The following is a 26,919-nucleotide window of genomic DNA, read 5'->3' on the forward strand; positions in this document are numbered from 1 at the left end:
GCACGCGCTGGAGCCTGGAAGAGAACAGCTGGCTGGTGCGCATGTGCACGGCTGCCAGCTGCACTTCTGGGTTCCATTATGCGCATGTGCACCGGCAAGCTACTCTCTACTGGGTTCCGGCACAGCCAGCCTGGTCTTCACACGGAGCACACCGGAACCCGGAAGAGAGCGTGTCGGAACCCGAAAGAGAAGCTGGTGAGGGTGAGCATGCCCACAGAGAGGGCTCTGCATGCCACCTCTGGCATGCATGCCATAGGTTCGTCATCATGGTTCTAGTCTCTTCAAGTGGCTTTCTGTCCGAGACCAGCTCTCCACCCCATGAAGAATCCCTACTTAGAGAAACACAATAAATGGAGAAAGAGTAGAGAAATATGAGAAACTATTAAAAGAATAATAGTAGGAAAAATTCTATCTTTGCTCATTATTCTATTATGCTAGCCAGGCAAGTGAATGTGTTGCTAAACCCCTCACAATCTTTCCCTGCAGTCACAAGGTTTTTACCCTGGGCAGTTCTGGGATGGATGGTGCTGTTTGGAGGGGGCCCTTAAACAGCTCAAACCCCGTCTCTCCGGAACAGCCTGGACGGGGGGATCAGGTCACAAACCTTATCAGGATCCTGGGAAACAACGGCAGTCTAATTGAACTGCTAGATACCCAGTTGGGCTGACTGTTTTCGAGTCGGTCCGATCAGCGGGGTGCTCACCTGGAAAGCAGCAAACCACATGAGCCAATCCAGGCGGTAATGGTAGGGGCTGATCAGGCAGGGCCTCCTCTGCAGATTCCCTGGTTTACACTTGAATTCATACTCTTCCCAAACTGCAGCAGGATCATTGGGGTCTGAGCTGGAAGTCCCTTGGATTATAACCTCGGTTCTCTCTTTGGTTACGCTGCAAGAGAGAGGAGGGTGGCGAATGTTTCGAAGCTCTTGACCAAGTGGCTTCCAGGGGCGCGTTAAGTGCAAGGACAGAAACATTCAAGTATTTGAGAGGCTGCCACAAAGAAGAGGGGTGTCTCCAAAGCACCGGAGGGCAAGATAAGAAACAATGGAGGGGAACTGATTAAGGAGGAGAAGCAACCTGGACATGGAATTAAGGAGAAACTTCCTCACAGTGAGGACAATTAACCAGTGGAACAGCTTGCCACCAGGAGTTGTAGATGCTTCCTCACTGGAGGTTTTTAAGAAGAGGCTTGAAAGTCATTTAGGTGAAATGGTATAGGTCTTCCTGCTTGAACAGGGGGCTGGACTAGAAGACCTCCAAGGTCTCTTCCAGCTCTATTCTATTCTATTCTATTCTGTTCTGTTCTCTATTCTGTTCTATCCTCTCCTCTCTTATAATTCCTGTTTCTCTCCTCTTTCATTTCTCTATATTCCATGCCATATTCTATATTCCATAATCTATATTATATATTATATTCTATATTCCATAATCTATATTCCATAATCTATATTCCATAATCTATATTCTACATTATATTCTATATTCTACATTATATTCTATATTCTACATTATATTGTATATTCCATTCTATATTCTATATTCCATAATCTATATTCTACATTATATTCTATATTCTACATTATATTGTATATTCCATTCTATATTCTATATTCCATTCTATATTCTATATTCCATAATCTATATTCCATTATCTATATTCTATATTCCATTCTATATTCTATATTCTATATTCCATAATCTATATTCCATGATCTATATTCTATATTCCATTCTATATTCTATATTTCATAATCTATATTATATATTATATTCTATATTCTATATTCCATAATCTATATTCCATAATCTATATTCCATGATCTATATTCTATATTCCATAATCTATATTCTACATTATATTCTATATTCTACATTATATTCTATATTCTACATTATATTGTATATTCCATTCTATATTCTATATTCCATAATCTATATTCTATATTCCATAATCTATATTCTACATTATATTCTATATTCTACATTATATTCTATATTCCATTCTATATTCTATATTCCATTCTATATTCTATATTCCATAATCTATATTATATATTATATTCTATATTCTATATTCCATAATCTATATTCCATAATCTATATTCTACATTATATTCTATATTCTACATTATATTCTATATTCTACATTATATTGTATATTCCATTCTATATTCTATATTCCATAATCTATATTCTACATTATATTCTATATTCTACATTATATTGTATATTCCATTCTATATTCTATATTCCATTCTATATTCTATATTCCATAATCTATATTCCATTATCTATATTCTATATTCCATTCTATATTCTATATTCTATATTCCATAATCTATATTCCATGATCTATATTCTATATTCCATAATCTATATTCTACATTATATTCTATATTCTACATTATATTCTATATTCCATTCTATATTCTATATTCCATTCTATATTCTATATTTCATAATCTATATTATATATTATATTCTATATTCTATATTCCATAATCTATATTCCATAATCTATATTCCATAATCTATATTCTACATTATATTCTATATTCTACATTATATTCTATATTCTACATTATATTGTATATTCCATTCTATATTCTATATTCCATAATCTATATTCTATATTCCATAATCTATATTCTACATTATATTCTATATTCTACATTATATTCTATATTCCATTCTATATTCTATATTCCATTCTATATTCTATATTCCATAATCTATATTATATATTATATTCTATATTCTATATTCCATAATCTATATTCCATAATCTATATTCCATAATCTATATTCTACATTATATTCTATATTCTACATTATATTCTATATTCTACATTATATTGTATATTCCATTCTATATTCTATATTCCATAATCTATATTCTACATTATATTCTATATTCTACATTATATTGTATATTCCATTCTATATTCTATATTCCATTCTATATTCTATATTCCATAATCTATATTCCATTATCTATATTCTATATTCCATTCTATATTCTATATTCTATATTCCATAATCTATATTCCATGATCTATATTCTATATTCCATAATCTATATTCTACATTATATTCTATATTCTACATTATATTCTATATTCCATTCTATATTCTATATTCCATTCTATATTCTATATTTCATAATCTATATTCCATGATCTATATTCTATATTCCATTCTATATTCTATATTCTATATTCTATAATCTATATTCTATATTCCATAATCTATATTCCATGATCTATATTCTATATTCCATAATCTATATTCTATATTCCATAATCTATATTCTACATTATATTCTATATTCCATTCTATATTCTATATTCCATTCTATATTCCATAATCTATATTCTACATTATATTCTATATTCTATTCCATTCTATATTCCATTCTATATTATATATTCCATAATATATATTCTATATTATATTCTAAATTCTATATTCCATTTCATAATCTATAATCTATATTCTATATTCCATTCTTATTTTCAGGAACCAGCGCTGCTCTATGGAAGTCCAATTTTATAACACAGCTTTAGGGGGAGAGGAGAAAGGCTTTCTGGCTTCCCAGGGCGGGCTAGTCCAGCAGAGTCCGGATTAGGTATCAAGATTATATGGGGTGTTCACAAAACATTAGAACTGAACTATCTACAGGTAGTCCTTGACTTAACAACAGTTCACTTACTAACAGTTCAAAGTTACAACGGTACTGAAAAAAATGACTTATGATCGTTTTTCACACTTACGACCGTTGCAGCATCCCCATGTCACAGGATCAAAATTCAGATGCTTGGCAACTGGTTCATATTTATGACCATTGAAGTGTCCTGGGGTCACGTGATCCCCTTTTGAGATCTTCTGCCAAGCGAAGTCAACGAGGAAGCCAGATTCACTTAACAACCGCGTTACTCACTTAACCACTGCAGTGAGTCACTTAACAACTGCGGCAAGCAAGATTGTAAAATGGGACAGGACTCACTTAAGAAATGTCTCACTTAGCAACATAAATTCTGGATTCAATTTCGGGCTCAATTGTGGTTGTAACTTGAGGACTACCTATGGATGTACACACTCAACAAAATCACAATCACTTAACAGCAGGACTTGTAAGCAATTTGCTTGAGCAAAACATGTTCCCGTCCTGTTACGACCAACATGGAAAAATGGCTGCTCTGCCTTTTTGGACCTGTGCTAAAAACTGTAGGAAGACTGTTAAAAAGATCAGCCAGGATTATAAATCATCAGGGATGATTTTTTTGCATGAGGCTTTTGCTGCAAGTGCCAAAATTAAAAGCCATAGGACCCATCGTCTGCCAGAAATGGCCAAACGTGCTTGAAGCCTTGTTGGCAATGTCAAAAGAATTCCTATGGAAAAAGGAAGGGATAGATTTAGTTCACATTTGATGGATTGTTTTATATGATCCTTTTCAAGCAGGAAGCACAGCTCCGCCCTTTGATGTTCCCCACCACAATAACTCCGTGGAGAGGCTGGTCTTAAGAGTGCAGGATGGGTCACCTGGTTGAGGACGGAATCAAACTGGCCTCCTTAGGAAGAAGGATGGGGTCAGCCTTGGAGGCTGCCTTTTCCTTGGCGCTTCCGAGTTGCCATATTTAGTGCCCTGGGAAAATGGGAGGGGGGATTACAAGGAGTCAGTGGAGATATATAACCATATCAATGTTATTTTCTTTGGGAGTCAAGGACATTCAGCTTGCACATGGATGGGAATGACTGGGGATTGTCTCCAGTTGGGATGGTGCTTTGATTGGACCGTATGATGGATATGTGGGTGCAGGGGATGGGTCTTTGACTTTCTTTTGGGTGGGGAAAACCTGGAAGCTTTCAGATTCGGGTTTCCCCAGCTGTGCCAATAGGACATCTGTGATAAAATGGTGCTGTTTTGGATAGGTTGGACTGTTTTATCCCTTTGTGTAAAGACAAATGCAAAACATGAGTTAAATAGTTCAGCAACAGGGAGAAAGCAGAACTATTTAACTCATGTTTTGCATCTGTCTTTACACAAAGGGATAAAACAGTCCAACCTATCAAAAACAGCACCACAAAAATCAGATTAGGAACACAAGTTGAAATAGGGAAGAAAATGGTAAGTGAGCACCTGTCTACCCTAGACAAGTTCAAATCACCAGGACCAGACGGATTACACCCCAGGATTCTGAAGGAACTGGCAGACGAGTTCTCAGAACCACTAAACTATATCTTTCAGAGATCCTGGAGCACCGGGGAACTACCAGAGGACTGGAAAAGAGCTGATGTGGTTCCCATCTTCAAAAAAGGGGAAAAAACAGATCCAGGAAACTACAGACCTATCAGCCTGACTTCAATACCAGGAAAGATTCTGGAAAAGATAATCAAGCAACGAATTAGCGAACACCTAGAAGCAAATAAAGTAATAGCCAAAAGCCAACATGGGTTTGTCAAAAACAGATCATGCCAGACTAATCTTATTGCATTCTTTGACAAAGTGACAAAATTAGTGGACCAGAGGAATGCTGTTGATATAGTTTACTTGGACTTCAGTAAGGCGTTTGATAAGGTAGACCATAACCTACTACTAGATAAAGTAGAAGAATGTGGGTTAGACAGCATCACCACCAGATGGATTAGTAACTGGCTGACCAACCGCACTCAACATGTAGTCCTCAATGGAACTGCATCTACATGGAGGGAAGTATGCAGTGGAGTACCCCAAGGCTCTGTTTTGGGCCCAGTACTCTTCAACATCTTCATCAGTGATTTGGATGAAGGAATAAATAGGGAACTCATCAAATTTGCAGATGACACCAAGCTGGCAGGAATAGCCAACACTCCAGAAGAGAGGCTTAAGATACAGAAGGATCTTGACAAACTTGAACATTGGGCACTATCTAGCAAAATGAAATTCAATGGTGAAAAGAGTTAGGCAACAAAAATTAAATGCACAGGTACAGTATAGGTGGTACCTTGCTCAACAGTAGTAACTGTGAAAGGGATCTTGGAGCCCTTGTGGACAACCATTTAAATATGAGCCAGCAGTGTGCAGCAGCTGCCAAAAAAGCCAATACAGTTCTAGGCTGCATAAACAGAGGAATAGAATCAAGATCATGTGAAGTGTTAATACCAATTTATAATGCCTTGGTAAGGCCACACTTGGAATACCGCATTCAGTTTTGGTCACCACGATGTAGAAAAGATGTGGAGACTCTAGAAAGAGTGCAGAGAAGAGCAACAAAGAGGATTAAGGGGCTGGAGACTAAAACATATGAAGAACGGTTGCAGGAACTGGGTATGTCTAGTTTAATAGAAAGAAGGACTAGGGAAGACATGATAGCAGTGTTCCAATATCTCAGGGGTTTCCACAAAGAAGAGGGAGACAAGCTATTCTCCAAGGCACCTGAGGGTAGAACAAGAAGCAATGGGTGGAAACTAATCAAGGAGAGAAGCAACTCAGAACTGAGGAGAAATTTCCTGACAGTTAGAACAATTAACCAGAGGAACAGCTTGCCTCCAGAAGTTGTGAATGCCCCAACACTGCAAGTCTTTAGGAAGAAGTTGGGTAGCCATTTGACTGGAATGGTATAGGGTTTCCTGCCTAGGCAGGGGTTGGACTAGAAGACCTCCAAGGTCCCTTCCAACTCTGCTATTGTATTGTATTGTAAAATGGAACTTTGAGGAATCACTAGCCTCTGAGTCTTCTTTCGTTGGGGGGGGGGTCTTATTGGAACCCTGACAAATGGAACCTCTAATACAGGGGTATCAAACTCTATTTCATTGAGGGCCACATCAAGGCTGGGGGGGAGGGCAGGCAATGTGGATGACTGAGTGGGTGTGACCAACTGGGTGGGTGTGGCCAGCTTGACATCACTCACTGGGCATGGCCTACTGGATGGGTGTGGCCAGCTTGACACTACTCACTGCGCATGGCTGACTGGGTGGGTGTGGCCAGCTTGACACCGTTCCCCAAACTGCTGGCATGTTTCCTCTTTGCATTGGGTAGACCGGGCTGAAGCCTCGCGGGCCCAATGTTTCCTCTTCGCACTTGGTAGACTGGGCTGAAGCAATGCGGGGCGGCTCCTTACATTTTCCAGGACAGCCCTGCAGGTGGATCTGACCACATCACGGGCCACATGTGTTTGTGTTTGTGTTTGATTGGTTTTGTATGCCGCCCACTCCCGAAGGACTCCGTGCGGCTCACAATAAAACAGGGAAAGGGGGATAAATAGGACAAAAGAACAATTTAAAAATACACAACATTCACAATTGAAGCAGGGCTGGATACTTGTGTTTGACACCCTTGCTCTAAGATGTTCAGATTCTGAGACTAGGATGCAAGAAGGCCTGTGAATGGCCACGGCTGAATCCAGATCCAGACTCTGATCTTTCCAACCCAACAGAGAGTTGTGCAAAAAAACATTGAACATAGAATAATAGAGGATTGGAAGGGACCTTGGAGGTCTTCTATTTCAGCCCCCACTGCTCGAGCAGGAGACACCATTTCAGACAAATGGTTGTCCAGTCTCTTCTTGAAAGCCTCCAGTGCTGGAGCACCCACAACTCCTGAAGGCAACTTCCATTGGTTGATTGTTCTCATTGTTAGGAAATTTCTGTTTAGTTCTAGATTGGTTATCTCCTAGGTTAGTTTCCAACCATCGTTTCTTGTCTTGGCTATTAGTGCTTTGGAAAATAGGCTGCTCATCTATCATGTATTATTGTAGACAATAAAGTGGCCATGATGAAGGAATGTTTCGCATCCTTCCAGGCAAGAATTCTTCCATTGCGCTTCCTGGAATGCTCTTGGGACCAGAGATGTTCTCCTGCCCTGAAAAGGTGTTTTTAAATGGAGTTTTTGGTACAGCTCTTTCCCCTTTACAAAATACAGTGGCATGGCTCAAACAGAGAGCAAGGACATGGGTCAGAAGCTCTTCAGATACTGAGGGTCTTACCTTCCAAATGCTCCATAGGTATTGACGATCCTGAGGGGGTTGTAGGAAGTATTCATGATTTGCCGGGAACTAATCAGATTGAGAACCACTGGAATGCTGAGGAAGATGATCAGCGCCCCAAAGGATACGTTCACAGCTTTGCGGATGTAGCTCCCTGTGGAAAAGACGAGATGACATCATATTGCCTTCTGCTTTAAGTGGATTAAGTTGCAGAAGAACACCCTGAAGGAAAACCTGTAATCATTTGTGTGGATTTCCCTGACATGATAGTCACAAATATGCCCAGAAGAGACTTACCATATTTTTCAGAATATAAAATGCACTTCCCCCTCCCCTAAAAGAGGGTGAAAATTTGGGTGCGTCTCATACACCAAATGGTGCCCCACCCACCCGCCGGCTCCCACCCTTTGGCCTTTGCCTCCTAGCAATTTGCCTCCTTGCAGCAAACAGCCAACAGCCAGATTCACCTTCAGCACAGCCTGATTAGCGCAAGCAGCTGATTGTCGGTTGGATCGTCCTCCCAACCATCAGTTGATCATCGGAAGGCCCATGCTAAAATTGAAACAGGCTGTTTGCTACAAGGAGGCAAATTGCTGGGAAGCAGATTTTTTTTTTCTTGTGCTAATCAGGCTAAACTGAAACTGAAACAGGCTGTTTGCTGTTTGCTGCAAGGAGGTAAGTGAATAACTATAAATGGCTATAGAATGTTTCAAATTATTAGACTTATTTTTTAAAGACTGCTTTATTATTGTTCTAGACAACAAAATGAAGCTTTTTAAAATAAATGCTTGATCTGAAGAGAGGCCCAGTGATATTGTATCTTCTTTTAAATAGCAGAGAATAACATATAGTTCCAGAAAGTCACATCAATTTTAACAGCTTCTGTACAAGTATAGTCTGAAATTAGACAATGTCCTGTTGTCTAATTAGACCCTGACTTAGTCACGTTTGGAGTAGATCTATTTAAATAATTGGGAGGAGTTAGCGTGACTACATTTAAGAAAACTTTCGGGCATTAATATACTCCCATAATGTACATTTCTCCAATCCTTTGCTCTTTCTATGGGTCAGGCACACATGCACAGAAATACACCACAAACAGTGTATATCAGTGATGGCTAACCTTTTTGTCGAGATGTGCCAAAAGTGGGGGGAACGTGGAAGGGCTGCACACATGCTTGCCCACACCCATAATGCAATGCACTCCCCCCACGCATGCACGCACAACCCCCCCCCTCGTGCATGCGCCCAGGCCTCACTGAAGCTTTTGGACTTCCGGTTTGTGCATTGGGCCATTTTTTGCCCTCCGCAGGCTTCAGGAAAGCCTCCTGAAGCCTCCGGAGGGTGAAAAACAGCCCAATGCGCAAACCGGAAGTCCGTTCCTGAACTTCTTGTTTGCACGTTGGGCGGTTTTTCGCCTTTCAAAAACGAGTAAAAATCAAGCCCCAAAATCAGCTTAGCAAGCATGCATGCACGCTGAAGCTGAGAGGGCAATGCCTCGCATGCCCTCAGAAATGGCTCCATGTGCAACCTGTGGCATGCGTGCTATAGGTTCGCCATCACGGGTGTATGTTGTCTGTGCTGTTTGCTGCAAGGAGGCAAATTTCTGGGAGGCAGAAGCAGACTTTCCCCCCCAAAAGTTAGGTGTGCCTTAAACTTTGGAGCATCTTATACTCCTGATGAACATGGCATGTGTTGCTTTGACCCTAGAAGAAACAAAAAACATACCATATTTTAAAGGGCCCACTTTCCCTGCTGCCTCTTCAGCTTGTATCTTCAGGACGTGACTCTTCAGAGATCCTGTGCGAGAACCAAACAAGATCCCCAAGGAAGCATCGTCAAAACATGCTATGCTGGGCACGATGGTTAACCAGTTGAGGAAGCTCAGATTCCCACTTACGATAAGCAGCATCTAAGAGGGAGGAAGGAAGGAAGGAAAAGTGCCAGGTCAGGATTTGAGAGTTACGGAGCTTCACACATGAACAACAGTCACTAAGTTTAACTTACAGAGCGAACATTGAGCAAATGATCTGCAGCTCAATGGAAATTTGAGGAAGCAGACATCGGTCAGAGGATAAAGAAAAAAAAAATATTGTATTAGGATTGAGGATCCGGTGCTGACTATGTTAATGGAATAATCTATTGAAACAAGCCTGGAAAAACAGAGATGGACAACTCAAGGCCTCCAGATAGCTTCCATCTATCCTTGTTTTTGCAGCTTCTTTGACTGGGTCTCTGAAAATCGAGGATAAATCCGTGTTCCCAAGTTATGGTCAGAGTTTGTGGCAGCAATCACATCCAGAAAGCACACCCAGGTAACTGATTCAGCAGGATTTATTAAGTTCTCTTTATATATAATATAACACATGAAGTAAATATACAGTACTAAAATTTGGTTCTTCCAAAGTGGTAGTAAATACAAACAAACACAGGCAGAGAACAGTTTCAGTTCAGAGCTAAGCAGACTAGTTTAGAACTTAGCAGAGACTCAGAGCTACACAGCTAAGCCACATCCAGGCTCCTTGCTGTCTGAATCAGCAAACAGTCCCCATTGGCTGACCTTGTTGCCATGCCTATTTATTGGCTGACCTTGTTACTAAGCTCTATTCCAGTTCATGAATATATATACTCTGACAGTTATGAAAAATGGCCAGGGAGGTCGCCTCCAGTTGATTACAAGCTGTGGTGTGAGGTATTTTTGGGGATAGTGCCTCTGGCTTTAAAAGAAGTGGTACACCCCCTCATGGAGAGACCACCTTGAATCCATAGTTCTACATAACTGCTGCTCCGTGTTTCACCTTCCTTATTCAAGGAAGGTTGTTCAGATGGGGATCGGACTGTCAACTCTGAATTGAACCTGGCAGAAGCCATCTTGTGCTGCTTCACAGTTGCCATGCACTATGGGGGAGAGGATGAGGGGAGAACAGCTAGACCATCTCGTAGACAAAATAAAGAGCTCTCCCGTGGGAACCAAGGTCAGGCCCACAGGTGGCAGTAGGAGGAGGAGCAGATGTGGTTGAGGGAGCCTGACAACTGCTTTGATTGGATAATGTGACCTGTGACATCTGGGGAGGAAGACATTTGTTCTTTTCATTACATGGTAACCATGGGAAACTTTTAGAGTTGATTCTCACCAGGGGTAGGTTCCTGTACTGGTTGGTACTGGTTCACTTTGCTCGCATGTGCGCCCACTGGCATTGCTCGTTAATTGTTCTGCACATGCACAGAAACATGCTGGCAATGGCAGAAGAGACCGGGGAACCAGTTCGGGAGCGTGGCCAGCCTGGGTCACTGCCAGTTCTGCGAACCAAGCCAACTCACCTTTACCAGTTCGGCCAAACTGGGCTGAACCGGGAGCAACCCACCTCTGGTTTTCACCGTCTGTGCCAATATGATGTGTCCAATAAACATGTTCTCTGAGGAACGTTCCTGCCTTGAAGTTCTGATTTCTTTGATTGTGTTACTCAAAATACTTACACGGCCCACATTTATAGAGAACCCCGAAGGAAATGGATTACCTAAACTGTTTCTGTCCTGCTTCAGGTCAGGATTCAGTTCTGAGACAGTTTTGGTTATGTTTGCTGATGACATATGACAGAGCTGATGCAGACATTCATCCTTGTGTTCCTTGACTTCTCAGCAGCTTCCAATAGTGTCAACCATGGGATCCTCCAGGACCAATTCCAGCTGTGTTGCTTGTGGGGGAGAAGTTGCTCACTCGGTCCTTCCTTTGCGTGGTGCCACAAGGCCTGACTTTCTCTCGCTTCCTTTTTAACATGTACGTGAGACTACCGAAGGAGATCACCATTTCTCCCCCCCCCCCCGTTCTTTTCTGGTTTGTTTTTTATTGTTGTATGTTTTGCTCTATTACATTGTTTTTTATTCTGTTGATTGTATTGTGGTGTTAGATGCTGTCAAGTCAAATAACACCAAAGAAATAAACTTTTATCCCTGTTCAACCTTTTTCACAGAATTTTTCACAAAATAGGAACAAACCTGATATTTTAAGATTGCTTAATGGACAGGTTTAGCCAGTTCTTATTCTCCCTGTTAAAAAAAAAGTGTGTATGTGTCTATTTTTTTTACCTGATTCTAATTCTAGCCTAAGGGACGCGGTGGCTCAGAGGCTAAGACGCTGAGCTTGTCGATCAGAAAGGTCAGCAGTTCGAATCCCTAGCACTGCGTAACGGAGTGAGCTCCCATTACTTGTCCCAGCTTCTGCCAACCTAGCAGTTCGAAAGCACGTAGAATGCAAGTAAAAAAATAGGGACCACCTTTGGTGGGAAGGGAACAGCATTCTCCGCGCCTTCAGTGTTTAGTCATGCCGACCACATGATCACGGAGACGTCTTTGGACAGCGCTGGCTCTTCAGCTTTGAAACAGAGATGAGCACCGCCCCCTACAGTCAGGAACGACTAGCACATATGTGCGAGGGGAATATTTACCTTTACCTAATTCTAGTTAAGTAAAGATAACGGAGTCCATTTCACACTGGAAAAGTGTGGCAAAGGAAGTCCAATCACCTGCCAAATAAGAATGGTCCATCAAGTCTCCCTTCTTGGTTTTTGTCCTAGAGGGAGTCTCCTGCAAGCCCTTGAACTCAGGACCCTCTCTGGCTTCTGTTCAATCATCAGTTTCCCTAAGTCACCTCAACATACCAGCTGCATTTCTGAATTCAAGTTTAGGAGCCCTTAAAGTTTAGGAGTCATTCAAATACAGGACAAAAATACAACTGGTATTCTTCAAGGAAGCAGTTCAAACAGATGTTCATACATAAACAGAAGCCTAGAATCAAGATCAAATGAAGTATTATTACCGCTGTATAAAAACCTAGTAAAGCCACACCTGGAATACTGCAACTGATTTTGGGTCATTATACTACAAAAAAAGATGTTGAGACCTTGGAAAAAGTTCAGAGAAGAGCAACTGAGATGATCAAAGGCCTGGAGACTGAAACATATGAAGAATGGCTGCAGGATTTGGGCTTGGCTAGTGTAGAGAAAAGAAGGACTAGGGGGGGGGACACGGTAGTAGTATTCCAGTATTTGAGGGGCTGCCACAAAGAGGAGGAGGTCAATTTATTTTCTAAGGCACCAGACGGCAGAATAAGAAACAATGGATGATCAAAGAAAGAAGCAACCTAGAATTAAGGAGAAACTTTCTAACAGTGAGAACAATTAACCAGTGGAACAGTTTGCCTCCAGAAATCGTGGCTGCTCCATCACTGGAGGTTTTTAAGAAGAGACTACTAGAGAGTCATAGTATAGGTTCGCCTGCTTGAGCAGAGGGCTGGTCTAGAAGACCTCCAAGGTCCCTTCCAGCTCATTCATTCCTTCATTCAAAGAGTCCAGTTCCTTGACCATTTCATTTTAAATGCCAAAATGATAAAGGCGCTACTGTTCCTTAATTGCAGAAGCCTCTTTTTCTAAGAAAGCCCACTTCCCTTAACTCATTTCATTTCCACAAAAGCACCTTTGCTTCGCAAACCTGAAGAACATAATTCTTTAGAGGCCACTGAGAAAGAAGCCCATTGCAGCTTTTCAATGCAGCAACTGTGTGGTCGGCTGCCTCCCACCCACCCACTGGGGTAGCAGTGCCCCTCTCCTAACCTGGAAGCCAGAAACACAAGACTCTTATTTTATCAGCTGTCAAAAAATAATAATAAAATCAAAACGGAAAGGCTCAAAAAGTAATTACAGGTCTAATGTGACTGTGGGTGGACCTGGGAAGCACATATTGTTTAGCCTGATGTAGGCACGACTTCCAAGCAGCTACCGAAGGAGCAGAAGAATGCTGGGGGAAACATCTATGGAGATTCTCCGTCATCCAGGTCATGGTTGTCCCAAAGGTGCTTTTCCAGAAGGCAAATGGACTTCCTTTGTTTTTCCTTAAAGATATTTCACTGCTCATCTAATATGCTTCTTCGGTTCTTCAACCCCCTGCTGCTATCACCATGTTCTTTTCTACTTAGGACAATAACCTTGTTGCTTGAATCTTTATGATTTATATTGTTTTTATTTAGTTTCCTAGTATGATTTTGATTATTATTTAGTATTCCATGACTATCACAAAGTGTTGTATCTTATGATTCATGATGAATGTATTTATGATCATGATTCATCACTTATATCTTTTATGCACAGAGAGCTTATGCACCAAAGACAAATTCCTTGTGTGTCCAACCACAATTGGCCAATAAAGAATTCTATTCTATTCTATTCTTTCCCATTCATATTCATATTCTATTCTAATTCTATTCTATTCTTTCTCATTCATATTCTATTCTATATTCATATTCTATTCTATATTCATATTCTATTCTATTCATATTCTATTCTGTTCTATTCTTTCTCATTCATATTCTATTCTATTCTTTCTCATTCATATTCTATTTTATTCTATATTCATATTCTATTCTGTTATTATTCTATTCTTTCTCATTCATATTCTTTCTATTTTATATTCATATTCATTCTATTCTTTCATATTCTATTCTATTCTTTCTCATTCATATTCTATTCTATATTCATATTCTATTCTACTCTAATTCATATTCTATTCTATTCTTTCTCATTCATATTCTATTCTATATTCATATTCTATTCTAATTCATATTCTATTCTTTTCTAATTCTATTCTATTTTTTCTCATTCGTATTCGTATTCGTATTCTATTCTATTCTAATTTTCTGTGTTAAGTACTTTTAGGGAAATGGGTTAAAATCATGGGAAATTTTTCTATAGCGTGTGCCTGTGGAAATTCTCAGTCATCCAGATCATAGTTCTTTCAAATGTGCTTTTTTTACTTTCCTTTTTTTCTTTTTTCGAAAGGCTATTTTTTCCAAGGAGGAGGAGGAGAAAGAAGGAAGGAAGGAAGGAAGAAGGAAGAAAGAAAGAAAGAAAGAAAGAAAGAAAGAAAGAAAGAAAGAAAGAACAGTTGAGACTGAATGGTGAGGGCTCCGTTTGCCAGTTGCAAATTTGCAAAAGTCCAGTTGCCTTTTAAAAAAAAGAAAAGAAAGAATGCACCTTTGAGACATTTTCCATACTTCTTTCAGTAGCTCTCTTCCACCTGTTGCTGTGGAAATGTTGCTCTCAAGAAAGGTTCATTCTCTCTTCCCATGGAGAAATACAGTGAAAACATCTGTCAATTTCCCTCCCGCAATAGATTTGAGGGAGAATTTCAAAAGATGATTTGTGTGCAGCTTTGGTGCTGATGAGCAGAGGATTGTCTCTCATTCCCTCCTGCAGAGGGGCAAAGCTGAATGGCTGACCAAGATGGACAATTTCACCTCTGCCCAAGGTGGGCAGCCTAGGCAGAGAAAACTAAACAGGTGTTATCTTAACAGGTAGAGAGGTTTATTAACAGTAGCCACTTTCCCAGATTCTGGTCTCTGGATTACTTAATGAATAAGCATTCATAAAAGAATTTCTTTCATTAAAATATGGCATTAATCACTATACTTAGGTAAGAACTGTTTGGTTACAAAACTATAGAATGCAGGGGTGAAATTCAGCAGGTTCTGACTGGTTCTGGAGAACCGGTAGCGGAAATTTTGAGTAGTTCAAAGAACCGGCAAATCCCACCTCTGGCTGGCCCTACCCCCATCTATTCTCTGCCTCCCGAGTCCCAGCTAATTGGGGGGAAATGGAGATTTTGCACTATCCTTCCCCTGCCATGCCCACCAAGCCATGCCCACAGAACTGGTAGTAAAAATAAAAATGAATTTCACCACTGATAGAATGTCTACTTAAGTGGGGCACCAAAGAGAGGAACACTGTTCTTTTAAACCAAATAATGACAGTTTTATAGATTCTGACTTAAGTTTCATGAAGTGTGTTATGAAATATTATCAGTTCATGACTCCCATAGGACTAATTTAGAAAATAAATAAAAAATGCTTCCCTGCTCCTTATGCTTTCAAATAGGATTCCTTGTATGACTCTCACCATGTCCAGGCAGGCAGTTACCCCGATACCAAATAATGGTCAGGTAACCTCATCCCAACTCATTTTACCGAGCCAGTAAAAATCTAATAAAATTACAGATGATTGCATGTTTAGAATTAGACATTCACGCTCAGTCCTGGACACTTGAGATCCAAAACCCCAAAGCTGCTCTCCGTAGGTTCGGTGTGTGGAAACTAACCAAGGAGAGAAGCAACCTAGAACTAAGGTGAAATATCCTGACGGTGAGAACAATCAACCCATGGAACAGAAGTTGTCTTCAGAAGTCGTGGGGGCTCCATCACTGGAGGCTTTCAAGAAGAGGCTGGACAGCCACTTGTCTGGAATGGTACAGGGTCTCCTGCTTGAGCAGGAGGTTGGACTAGACCCCTTCCAAGTCTGTTATTCTATGTCCTGTATTTTAAATCTGGGACAGCAGTTGCCTAAGAGAGCCAAATGCCTTTTCCACCAACCTGAGGCTATTTCAATACTTTCATTCTAGAATTCACTGGTTTTGTTGCATTCTGTTCTGCACTGGTCAGATGCCACATCCAGAACATCTCCATCATTGGTAAGGAAACTGCGCCCAGTTTTGGTCACCGCAATGTAAAAAAGAGGTTGGGACTAGAAAAGAGTCCAGAGAAGAGCAGCCAAGATGACGAGGAGACTGGAGGCTAAAACATATGAAGAACGGTTACAGGAACTGGACATGGCTAGTCTAGTGAGAGAAGGACCAGGGGAGAAAGGATAGCAGTGTTCCAATATCTCAGGAGTTGCCACAAAGAAGAGGGAGTCAACTATTCTCCAAAGCACCTGAGGGCAGGACAAGAAACAATGGATGTAAACTAATCATGGAGAGAAGCAACCTAGAACTAAGAAGAAACTTCCTGACAGTTAGAACAATTAATCAATGCAACAACTTGCCTCCAGAAGTTGTGGGTGCTCCATCACTGGAGGTCTTTAAAAACATGTTGGATAACCATTTGCCTTAAGTGATATAGGGTTTCCTGCCTAAGCAGTGGGTTGGACTAGAAGACCTCCAAGGTCCCTTCCAACTTTTCTATTCTATTCTATTCTGTTCTGTTCTATTCTATCCTATTTAACACTATACTACACTTTCATATTCTATTCTATTCTTCTAAAAACTAGAAGACTCTCAGAGAAAAGCAATGAGGAAGATTTGGTCTGGGAATTGGCACTGGGAAGCTTGAGAAGAGAGGATGAAGCACTATGGTGGCTTGGTACCTTTTAAGGTACTGAAGAAACTTTTTCTTTGTCCTCCAAGCTGATGAGATGCAGCATAAATGTCTGAGGTTACCAGAAGGCAGATTATGGCTGAGTGTTAAGACGCTAGGAAAAACATCTGAGTAGTAACTCAGTGGAAATTCAACTGGGACACATTTTCCAGAAAAGTGGTGGGCTCCTCATTGCTGGATATGCTGCAGCAGAAGCTATGGCCAGCTCCAAGGGATGATTTGCATTGTGGATTCCTGCATGAAACAGGGATTTCCTGTTCCCAAAAAGGCATTTTGAATGATGAGACAGGAAAGAGAGAAAAAGAGGAGAAAAAATGGATGGAGAGAAAGGGCTCAAAAACGCCAGCCCTAATGTTGTTGCACTCCGTAAAGTTTCCAAAAGTAATTTAAGATGATGATGGACTACAGAAAGTTTGGAGAGAGGGATATATTTCCAGACGAATAAAAGCACATTCTCACTTTCATTTTGCTCATCTCCTTACGAGGTACATTGGTACATTACTAAAGGAGGAAGAGGAGGTGGAGGAGAAGAGGAAGAAAAAGAAGAGGAGGAGGAGGAAGAGAAGGAGATTTTATTGCCTTATAGAGCTCTTCACCCAAATTCAGCACTTGAGTTTCAAGATCCCACCCACCTCTCAGCATCTTTTTCTCTGCTCTGTGCTAAAATACTGCTTTTAAGACACCCCAAAAGTGTCAATATGTAAAGGAAGACAATCCATAGAAACCACACAATTCTTTGGAAAGGAAAACATTCCATCTCAGAGAAAATTCTCTGTGGATTTCGTGTCCCAGGCTAAGTTTTCCTTCCTGGAAAACCACGGAAATTAGGTATAGAATGTTGGCATCCATTTTTTCTGGCGTGATTGTATTTTCCTACTTGGAATGAACATTACTTGGACAGTTGTAAACAAGGAGAAATTGGGCCGTGCCTACTATATTAGGTCCCATCTTTCTCTCAGGGTGTTCTAATATGAATGCTGGTTCAAAATATTTTAAAACTATTTTATTTTCAAGTGCATTTTCAACCTGCCCTTGATTCCAAATAGGATGTGTGCAAATTAAACGGTGTAATATAGAAACACAACATTGCAATATGAGTTGGCAACATTTCTCATTTGGCCCAAATTATAAGAGCCTCAAAGCTTCTGAATTTTCAGCTAACTTACAAAGCTTTTCAGATTTCGCACCTAAATCACGCAAATTTCGGATGCAAGTTGAGCTGTCTTGCAAGATTTTGACTTTTCTTTATGGAATGCAGTGGTTCACTTTGGGGAATTACTGGAAACTATCAAGGGGTGCTTAAGAGTAAATCAAGAGAACAACGAATGGCAGGATATAATTGTGTCAATGGTTTTCCCAATGACAATTACTAGAAAGTTTAAGAACAGATATGCCTTATGGTTTGAAGCAAGACGGACAGAATTTGAAATTATCTAGAATGTATAAGAGCCGTGGTGGCCCAGTGGTTAGAGTGCAGTACTGCAGGCTACTTCTGCTGTCTGCCAGCTGCCTGCAATTTGGCAGTTTGAATCTCACCAGGCTCAAGGTTGACTCAGCCTTTCAACCTTCCGAGGTGGGTAAAATGAGGACCCAAATTGTTGGGGGCAAGAGGTTGACAGTGTAAACCTCTTAGAAAGGACTGTAAAGCACTGTGAAGCGGTATATAAGGCTAAATGCTATGCTAAAATGCTATGAAAGCATTCCAATTGGGAATAGGAACAGACATTCAATCATGCTTGGTCAGTATGTAAAAAAAGCTTTAAAAATGGCAAAAATAAATGATAAATTTGTTGCAAAAGCATTGGGTGGTGTGTGTGTGTGTGTGTGTGTGTGTGTATAAAAATTGTTATGTGTGTGTGTGTGTGTGTATAAAAATTGTTAAGATGGTGGATGTAGGAAGTGACGTTGTAATGCCACACCTACATTTTTTTTTCAAATTCAAATTCAGAATACAGCTGGAAGGGACCTTGAAGGTCTTCTAGTCCAACCCCCTGCTCATATAGGGGACCCTATTGCATTTCAGTCAAATCACTGTCCAGTCTCTTTTTTAAAACCTCCAGTGATGATGGAGCACCCACAACTTCTGGAGGCAAGCTGTTCCACTGATTAATCATTCTCATTGTTAGGAAGTTTCTCCGTGATTCCAGGTTGCTTCTCTCCTTGATTATATTCCATCCATTGTTTTTTGTCCTGCCTTCAGATGCTTTGGAGAATTACTTGACTCCCTCTTCTTTGTGGCAGCCCGTCAAATACTGAAATACTGCTATCATGTCACCCCTAATCCTTCTTTTCATTAGACTATATTGATGCGTACACATTGGACACCACAATATCTCAGAAGATATTAAAATCAGCCTGCAAGAGCTCTATTGATTATTCACATATTCACTGAAAAATAAGTAGGACTTATTTAGTCTGCATAACTCTTCCAATCGAATGTCTATCTGGAGCAACAATCAGCCAATATCTGGGCTAAAGGTTGGGAAAGCAATTTTGTTTAGATGGAACTGAAATGATTAGTTTTTAATCAAAGACAGAACAGATTATGGAAAATGGGAAGATCTGGAGGTCATCCTAGACCACAAATGGTGTTGTTCTTTGGTATCACCAGTAATCCAAGAAAGCTACCATCTAGGCAGTTCTCCATTCCAGAAATGGAGGGTTATTTATAGTTACCATCTAAATTTCACTCCGAGCTTGAGTTGCTGAGAATTTTAGAGAGTCTCTGCCAAGGAGAAATCTAGAAGGGAATGTGAGGGAAGTTCAAGGATCTATGGTTGAATAAACCGATGATAGATTCACACAATATACTAAATGGAAAACCCATGTTAACCAAATCCAACTGTTAAATTCACAGAACATTGGTGTGCCCAACCTTATAAGCCACATAATGGTTCATACAATAACGAAGTTCACCCAACATGCTAAAATAATGGTTACATTTCTACAATGCACTGAACCACAAAGCAGCCAACCCTATTTGGGTGGTGGTGGGGATCCAATTTAACCTTATAAAACTAAAAACCTTTAATCATCCTATGGCTGGGTTTTTAACTATGTGCTTAACTAGGTCAATTGTCTCAAGACACCCCACATTTGTGGTTCATTTTAAACTTGCTCAGTTTTTTTGTGCTTAGTGTATGAACCCAGAAATCAAACTTATTCAGTAAGTAAAGTAACAAATCCAGCGAAAATGGACAATTTCTGAGCATTAAGTCTCAATCTTTTTAACTTGCCCCATGTGATTTTATATCTGCCCCATATGATTTGCCATGAACATAGGCTTACAATTTTGGGCTTTATCCGTGATAAGAATCTTGTAGTTGAACCCCAACAGATCATTTGAGGGGTCTGCTAAATGCTAATTTACATAATTTACTTTTGTTGTTGTTTAGGGGGAGGGAAGTTGAAAGCAAAATTTTACCTCCTCCATTTGAAGTTTGCGGAGTAGAAAATGTGAGAATAAAGGTTTTACTGCTTTTTTGTTTTAATCCAAGTAATGTTGCGTTGGATTAAAAGTCCACAAGCCTACACACACCCACACCATCTACATATAAGGAAGAGGCAGTAAAATACCACAAGGCTCTGTCTTAGGCCCAGTACTCTTCAACATCTTCATAAATGACTTAGATGAGGGAATAGAATGGGCATAGAAGGGGAATTCATAATGTCTGCAGATGACACTAAGCTGGTAGGAATAGCCAACACCCCAGCAGACAAATTCAGGATCCAAAAAGATCAAGAACAATGGGCCCTATCCAACAAAGTGAAATGCAACGTAGATAAAAGCAAAGTTCTACACTTAGGCAGGAAAAGCAAAAGATATGAGTACAGATTAAGCGAAACCCTGCTCAAAAAACAGTAACTGTGAGAGGGACCAAGGAGTCCTAGTGGACAATGAATTAAATATGTGCCAGCAGCAACCTAAAAAGCTAAAACAATTCTTGGTTATATAAACAGAGTCACAGAATCAAAATCATGTGAAGGATTAGTATCGTTTTATAAAACCTTAGTAAGGCCACACCTGGAATACCGTATGCAGTTTTGTCACCACATTACAAAAAAGATGTTGAGGCTTTGGAAAAAGTTAAGAGAAGATCACTAAGATGATCAAAATCTTAGAGGCTAAAACGTACAAAGAATGGTTGCAGGTTTTGGGTTTGGCTAGTCTACAGAAAAGAAGGACTAGGGGAGGGGCATGAGAGAAGTATTCCAATATTGGAGGGGCCGCCACAAAGAAGAGGAGGGGGTCAACTTATTTTCTAAAACACCAGAAGCAGCTCTATTCTCTAATAAACATATGCACATTATAAAATTGGGGGGTTACTTGCTTTTCCTCCAAACTAACAATCTTTATTTTGGGGAAGTTCTTCCATTAATACAAACCAGTTTGGTATTTCTGTTAAGACACCAAGCTAGAGACTAAGAGACAGTGAGTACTAGTCCCGCCTGAGCCATGAAGCCAGCTGGGTATCTTAGGCCAGTCATTCCTTTCAGCCCTAGGAAACAGGTAATGGAAAACCACTTCTGAAATCTTGCCAAGCATATTGCAGGGTCTAGTCCAGGCAGTCGTAGGAGTCAAAACTGACTCACAGAATGCAGGATTGCAAGCTAACTTTGCCCATCGCCAGCAGTTCGATCCTGATCACCTCAAGGTTGACTCAGCCTTCCATCCTTCCGAGGTGGGTAAAATGAGGACCCAGATTGTTGGGGGCAAGAGGCTGACTCTGTAAACTGCTTAGAGAGGGGTGTAAAGCACTGTAAAGCGGTATATAGTCTTAAGTGCTATTGCCATTGCTAGTGCTACCATTGTTGGAGTTCAGCTAGTAGAGAAGATAAACCAGTGGCAGTACTAGCACTTTACCAGAGCAGAAATAGGTAGGAAAATCCTACCTTGGAGAAGCTAGTGATTAATTCTGCCTTTGCCTATATCAGTGCCACTAGTTATCAGATATAGAATGACATTGTGCCCAAAAAACTTATAAATTGACTGAACTTTTCTACGATTCAAATGTTTATAGGAGGTTTCATTTTTGAAGGGAAGAGAAAGGACAAAATATATACAGCTTGACAATTTCACTCTTTCATAATCACTTTGCAAAAGCTTCATTGATTAATTTCACCATTGGGATTATGCAACATTTTAGTCGAAGGAAGGGGAGGAATTCTAACCATTGCGCCACTGCAGCTCTTGAAGATGAAAAGGTCAGGACCAGGATTCTGCCCTCCGAAATATACCAGACAAGAAACATGACATAGATGAACTACAGGTAGTCCTCAATTTACAACAGTTTATTTAGTGACCATTTACTGACCTTAGAAGGATGGAAAGCTAAGTCAACCTTGAGCCGGTGAAGATCGATCTGCTGGCAGTGAGCAGAATCAACTGCAATACTGCATCCTAACCACATCGCCACCATGGCTTTTTGATGTTAGATGCCATATCATTCTCAGCAAGCATAAAGAGAGTCCGGCAGTTGAAGGAAGCCTACTATTCAAAGACCATCAGAACACTGATCAATCTAAACTCAGGACTTTTCTACCTGGAGTCCTCAGATGCTTTCCTCCTGTGCATAAATGGTTGAAAAGGAAGCCAGGTTGCTCATCTCTTTCATTTCCTTCACCTGCTGTGGTGATGCCCTGGCACTTTCCTTCTTTGGCCCTTGTCAGAAAGTGAGCATTTTCCTTCCTGGGGTGTGTGTGTGTGTGGGATCCTTAGAAAGCACGTGTGTTTCATTAGCACATTTGTATGAGCCCTGTTCTATTGAATCCTACTAATAGTCAATACTTTCCCTTTTCGTGGGGAGGGAGGGAGATAGGGAGGAAGGAGATGGGAATGAGAGAAAGAAAGAAGGAAGGAAGGAAGGAAGGAAGAAGGAAGGAAGGAAGGAAGGAAGGAAGGAAGGAAGGAAGGAAGGAAGGGATTTGGAATGAACAGCGGGAGGGAGGGAGAGAGGGAGGAAGGAGATGGGAATGAGAGAAAGAAGGAAGGAAGAAAGGAAGGAAAAAAGAAGAGAGGGAGGAAAGGATTTGGAAGGAAGGAAGGAAGGAAGGAAGGAAGGAAGGAAGGAAGGACATTATTTCTTTCACTTGTATCAGAAGACAGAAATGTTTTCACTTGGTTAAACACAACCAGAGAGCATCACAGTGCCATCCGTGGAGCTTGAGGGAGAAAAGGAAGTTCCCATTGAGCTTCAACTGCAGAGAATGCATGGAATGCAGGGCAGCAGGACAATGAGAGAGCAAGAACAAGTTGGAAACATGACTTTTGCTGTTTCTTAAATTTCTCTCCCATTTTGGAGGATTTACAGTCTGTGTGGAAGTGGGTGTAGAGAACTTTTTTTATTTTAAATAACAAGGCACATATGAAACCTAAGCCTTTCCATTTGCTATTTAGTAAGCAGCTACTAAAATATTTGCTAGCTTCAAGCATCAGTGGAAATGGCAGGTTAAAATTTGCTCAATATCTTTACTTGGAAAAAAAAGGATTAGATAAAGTTCAGAGGCCTAAAAAAATAGATGGCAAGCCACCATTCTACAGGGGCCAGGACAGACTCTATCAGGGGTGTCAAACTCAAGGTGCTTAGATGTGGACCACAGAGCTGTCCTGGAAACAGCAAAGGACTGGCACGCAGTGCAAAGGCAAATACTACTCACTCATCACAAAATCTCCAGACAGTAAACCTACAAACTTGAAATTTGGCATGTATGTTCCCCTTCGCTTCTAGGTGCTTGCTAAGAAAGGATTTTTTGAAATGACCATCAGATCATCAGTATTTCTTATACAGTAATTAACACACTCTGATGCTAAGGAGTTCTACTCCCCCTCCCCACCTGAAAGGAACTCTGTTCCAACTGCCAGTTGCCTCACGTTCTGTTACCTCAGTTCAAACTGGCAGATGTTCCACTCCTTCACTCAGGAGCAGTCTGGGGCTGCTTACAGTACTAAACCTTGGTACCTCATCAAAATGTCTATGCCTTCCACCTACTGAAAGGTTTCCCGGACTCAAGGTGGCGGGAGCGATATTCCCTTATGTGTTTCAATCACCAACCACCCCTGAGCCAATTTCTCCCACACAGCCCGATCACATGGTTTTGTCGCAAAGCACGGGTATCCAGCTAGTCATAGAATATATGCATTTATAATATGATCTCTAATGAGGCCAGAAAACATTGAACTGCCAAACAAATGATTTAATGATTAAATAAATAAAGTCACTTCTGGCCTTGATCTTAGAAGGGAAACGCTCATCCGCTCCTCAACAAGCACCGCAGAGCACAGCAGTCACCACGTCTGAATGACAGCAGAGAAAGAAAAATGGCGGTGGTGGAAGTTATTTCTTCCTGGGCTTTCCCTCTGGACCTCGGCACATCAGGGACCCGAGACATATAAATATGTGTGGTTTTCAAAGAACAATCAACAACAGCAACGTTTTGACAGCTCCAAGAAAACCTCAAAGGAGCCAGTTAAAACACAGTTGCCAAGGGGATTGAAGGCAAGTACGACATGTCCCAGTTTCAGCCGGGTCTCTTCGGATTTCCCCAGATTTGAGAGCAAGAAAGAAACAAGAAATACTGATTTTTGAGCTACTGAAAAAGCTCCTGATTAGTCGGTTAAGTGCAGGGGTGGGTTGCTACCAGCATTACTGCCACTTTGGTGCGCAAAATATTTTGCACGCATGTGATCGCTTAGCTTGCGTGCATGCCAATGTGTACTCCACGCACATGCACATTTACACCTAAAAACGCCTGCACATGCACACAATGTTAGAAAAGGAAAAAAATATTTTTTTGCAATGAAGATTGTTCTGCGCATGTGCAGAACAGAAAATCAAGATGGCGCCGCCAAAGATAGAACCGGTTCGGGGGCGTGGCAGGTCAAGTTACTACCTACTCGGCCAAACCAGTCCAAACCAGTAGGAACCCACCTCTGGTTAAGTGCCACAGATTTTGACGGCTACCTCAAATTTCAGTGATGTAGGCAATCCTCAGCTTACGACCAAAATTGAGCTCAAAATTTCTCTGGCTAAGTAAAACATTAGCGAAGTGCCTTTCTTCACACTGCTGTTAAGTGAATCACTGCAGTTGTTAAATTTGTCACACGGCGGTTAAGTGAACTGGGCTTCCCTGTTGAGTTTGCTTGTCAGAAGGTTGCAAAAGGGGACACAGCATATTTAAATATAAATCAATAAATACGTGTCAGTTGCCCAGCATACGAATTTTAACCATGCGATCATGGGGAATGCTGCAATGGTCATGAAGTGTGAACAACGGTCATAAGCCATTTTGTTCAACGCTGCGGTAACTTTGAACGGTCACTAAATGAACTGTTGTAAGTTGAGGACTCACCTTTTTACTATTCTTTTTTTTAAAAAAAAGCCTACTGTAATAATTGAGTAATTGAGTCCCATATGACATTATACTCATCCAGTCTATGTCAGGCCTGGAAGCCATCTTTTGCATTGGGCCTTCAGGCCTGCCACAATTAAAGCTGTAGAAAACTGGGAGGGGAGATTATATGGAGTATGGGAGATGTCTGAATAACATTCCTTTCTCAGAGAGTCAAGGACAAATTGCCCTGCACCTGGAGCAGCATGACTGGGAGGCATCTCCAGTTGGGATGGTGCCTGATTGGGCCATGTGATGGACATGTGGGTGCTGGGCAGAGGCCTGGACTTTTGGATGGGGAAAACCTGGAAACTTTCAGATTTGGGCATTTCCAGATGTGCCAATAGGACATCTCTAATAAAATGAAACTTTGAAGTCTTTTTTCATTGGGGGTCTTACTTGGAACATTTTACTCTGTAGGCCAGTGATGGCGAACCTATGACACGCGTGTCAGTGCTGACACGCGTAGCCATTTGGGGTGACACGCACAGGATTTCATGCGATTCATCCTCGGCTCCTGCACGGCCGCCGAGGATGAAAGAATCTGTGCTGGAGGAATGGGGGGGGGGGCGGGACGTGTGATCTCCCCCACCCACACTCACTTACTGTATCGCCGCCGCCCCTTTCTGAGCGCAGGGGCTGCTGGTAAGGCGTGCGTGCCGTGCGCACACACGTCATCAGCGCGGCGAGGGAGGACCCGCAGGAGAGGAGTGCGGGAACAGTGCGCGCCTCTCTCCAGTCAGGCCGGCACAGAGAGTCTACTCATGGTTAGTTAAAGAATTCGCCCTCCCCCTCACTTATCTCAGTTCACGACAGGGCTGTGGAGTCTGCTGCTTCCAGCTCCACGTCCTCATCAACATGCCACTCGCGTCACTAGGAATATTCATAGCAGGGGCGGGCTGGAGCGGCATGTTGATGAGGACGTGGAGCTGGAAGCAACCGACTCCACAGCCCTGGTTCACGGCACCCCAAACAAGTTCAATAATATCAAGGGCAACATACGAAATCGACTGATGAACAAAGCAGTTACTAAGCAGGTATGTTAAATAATTTGTTTTTGGTTTATTAAATACAATTATATATTGCAATTATACATTTTTGTAGTTTAAACTATAAATTGCGCAAAATTATGTTTTTGTCGAAGTGACACACAACGCGAGTTATGCTCGATTTTTTGCCGATTTTTGACACACCACGCCAAAAAGGTTGCCCATCACTGCTGTAGGCTATCTGCTCCAGCGCGGCACAAACAATCAGCTCATCAATCCATTGAGTGACAGAAGCCATTATCTTTCCAATACTGCAATATCAGGGGTGTTTTTAGTCTTGGTATGGAGAATCCATTTAGGTTGTCCAACTGTTAAATTC

At 41.1% G+C, this 26,919-nt stretch overlaps 1 protein-coding gene across 2 annotated transcripts in view; it reads right to left on the reverse strand.

The window, feature by feature from the left end:
- Positions 1-26,919, reverse strand: part of LMF1 (lipase maturation factor 1) — a 206,513-nt gene that overhangs the window by 12,620 nt on the left and 166,974 nt on the right. For both annotated transcript variants that reach the window (XM_032231201.1, XM_032231200.1), the window contains 3 exons: positions 9,693-9,876; positions 7,965-8,118; positions 704-887 (listed from right to left, as the gene is read on the reverse strand). In XM_032231201.1, coding sequence (XP_032087092.1) covers positions 704-887; positions 7,965-8,118; positions 9,693-9,876 — 522 coding nt within the window. The remainder of the gene's footprint in view (positions 1-703; positions 888-7,964; positions 8,119-9,692; positions 9,877-26,919) is intronic.

Source organism: Thamnophis elegans, chromosome 14 (assembly GCF_009769535.1).
Source record: "Thamnophis elegans isolate rThaEle1 chromosome 14, rThaEle1.pri, whole genome shotgun sequence".
Taxonomy (NCBI): domain Eukaryota; kingdom Metazoa; phylum Chordata; class Lepidosauria; order Squamata; family Colubridae; genus Thamnophis; species Thamnophis elegans.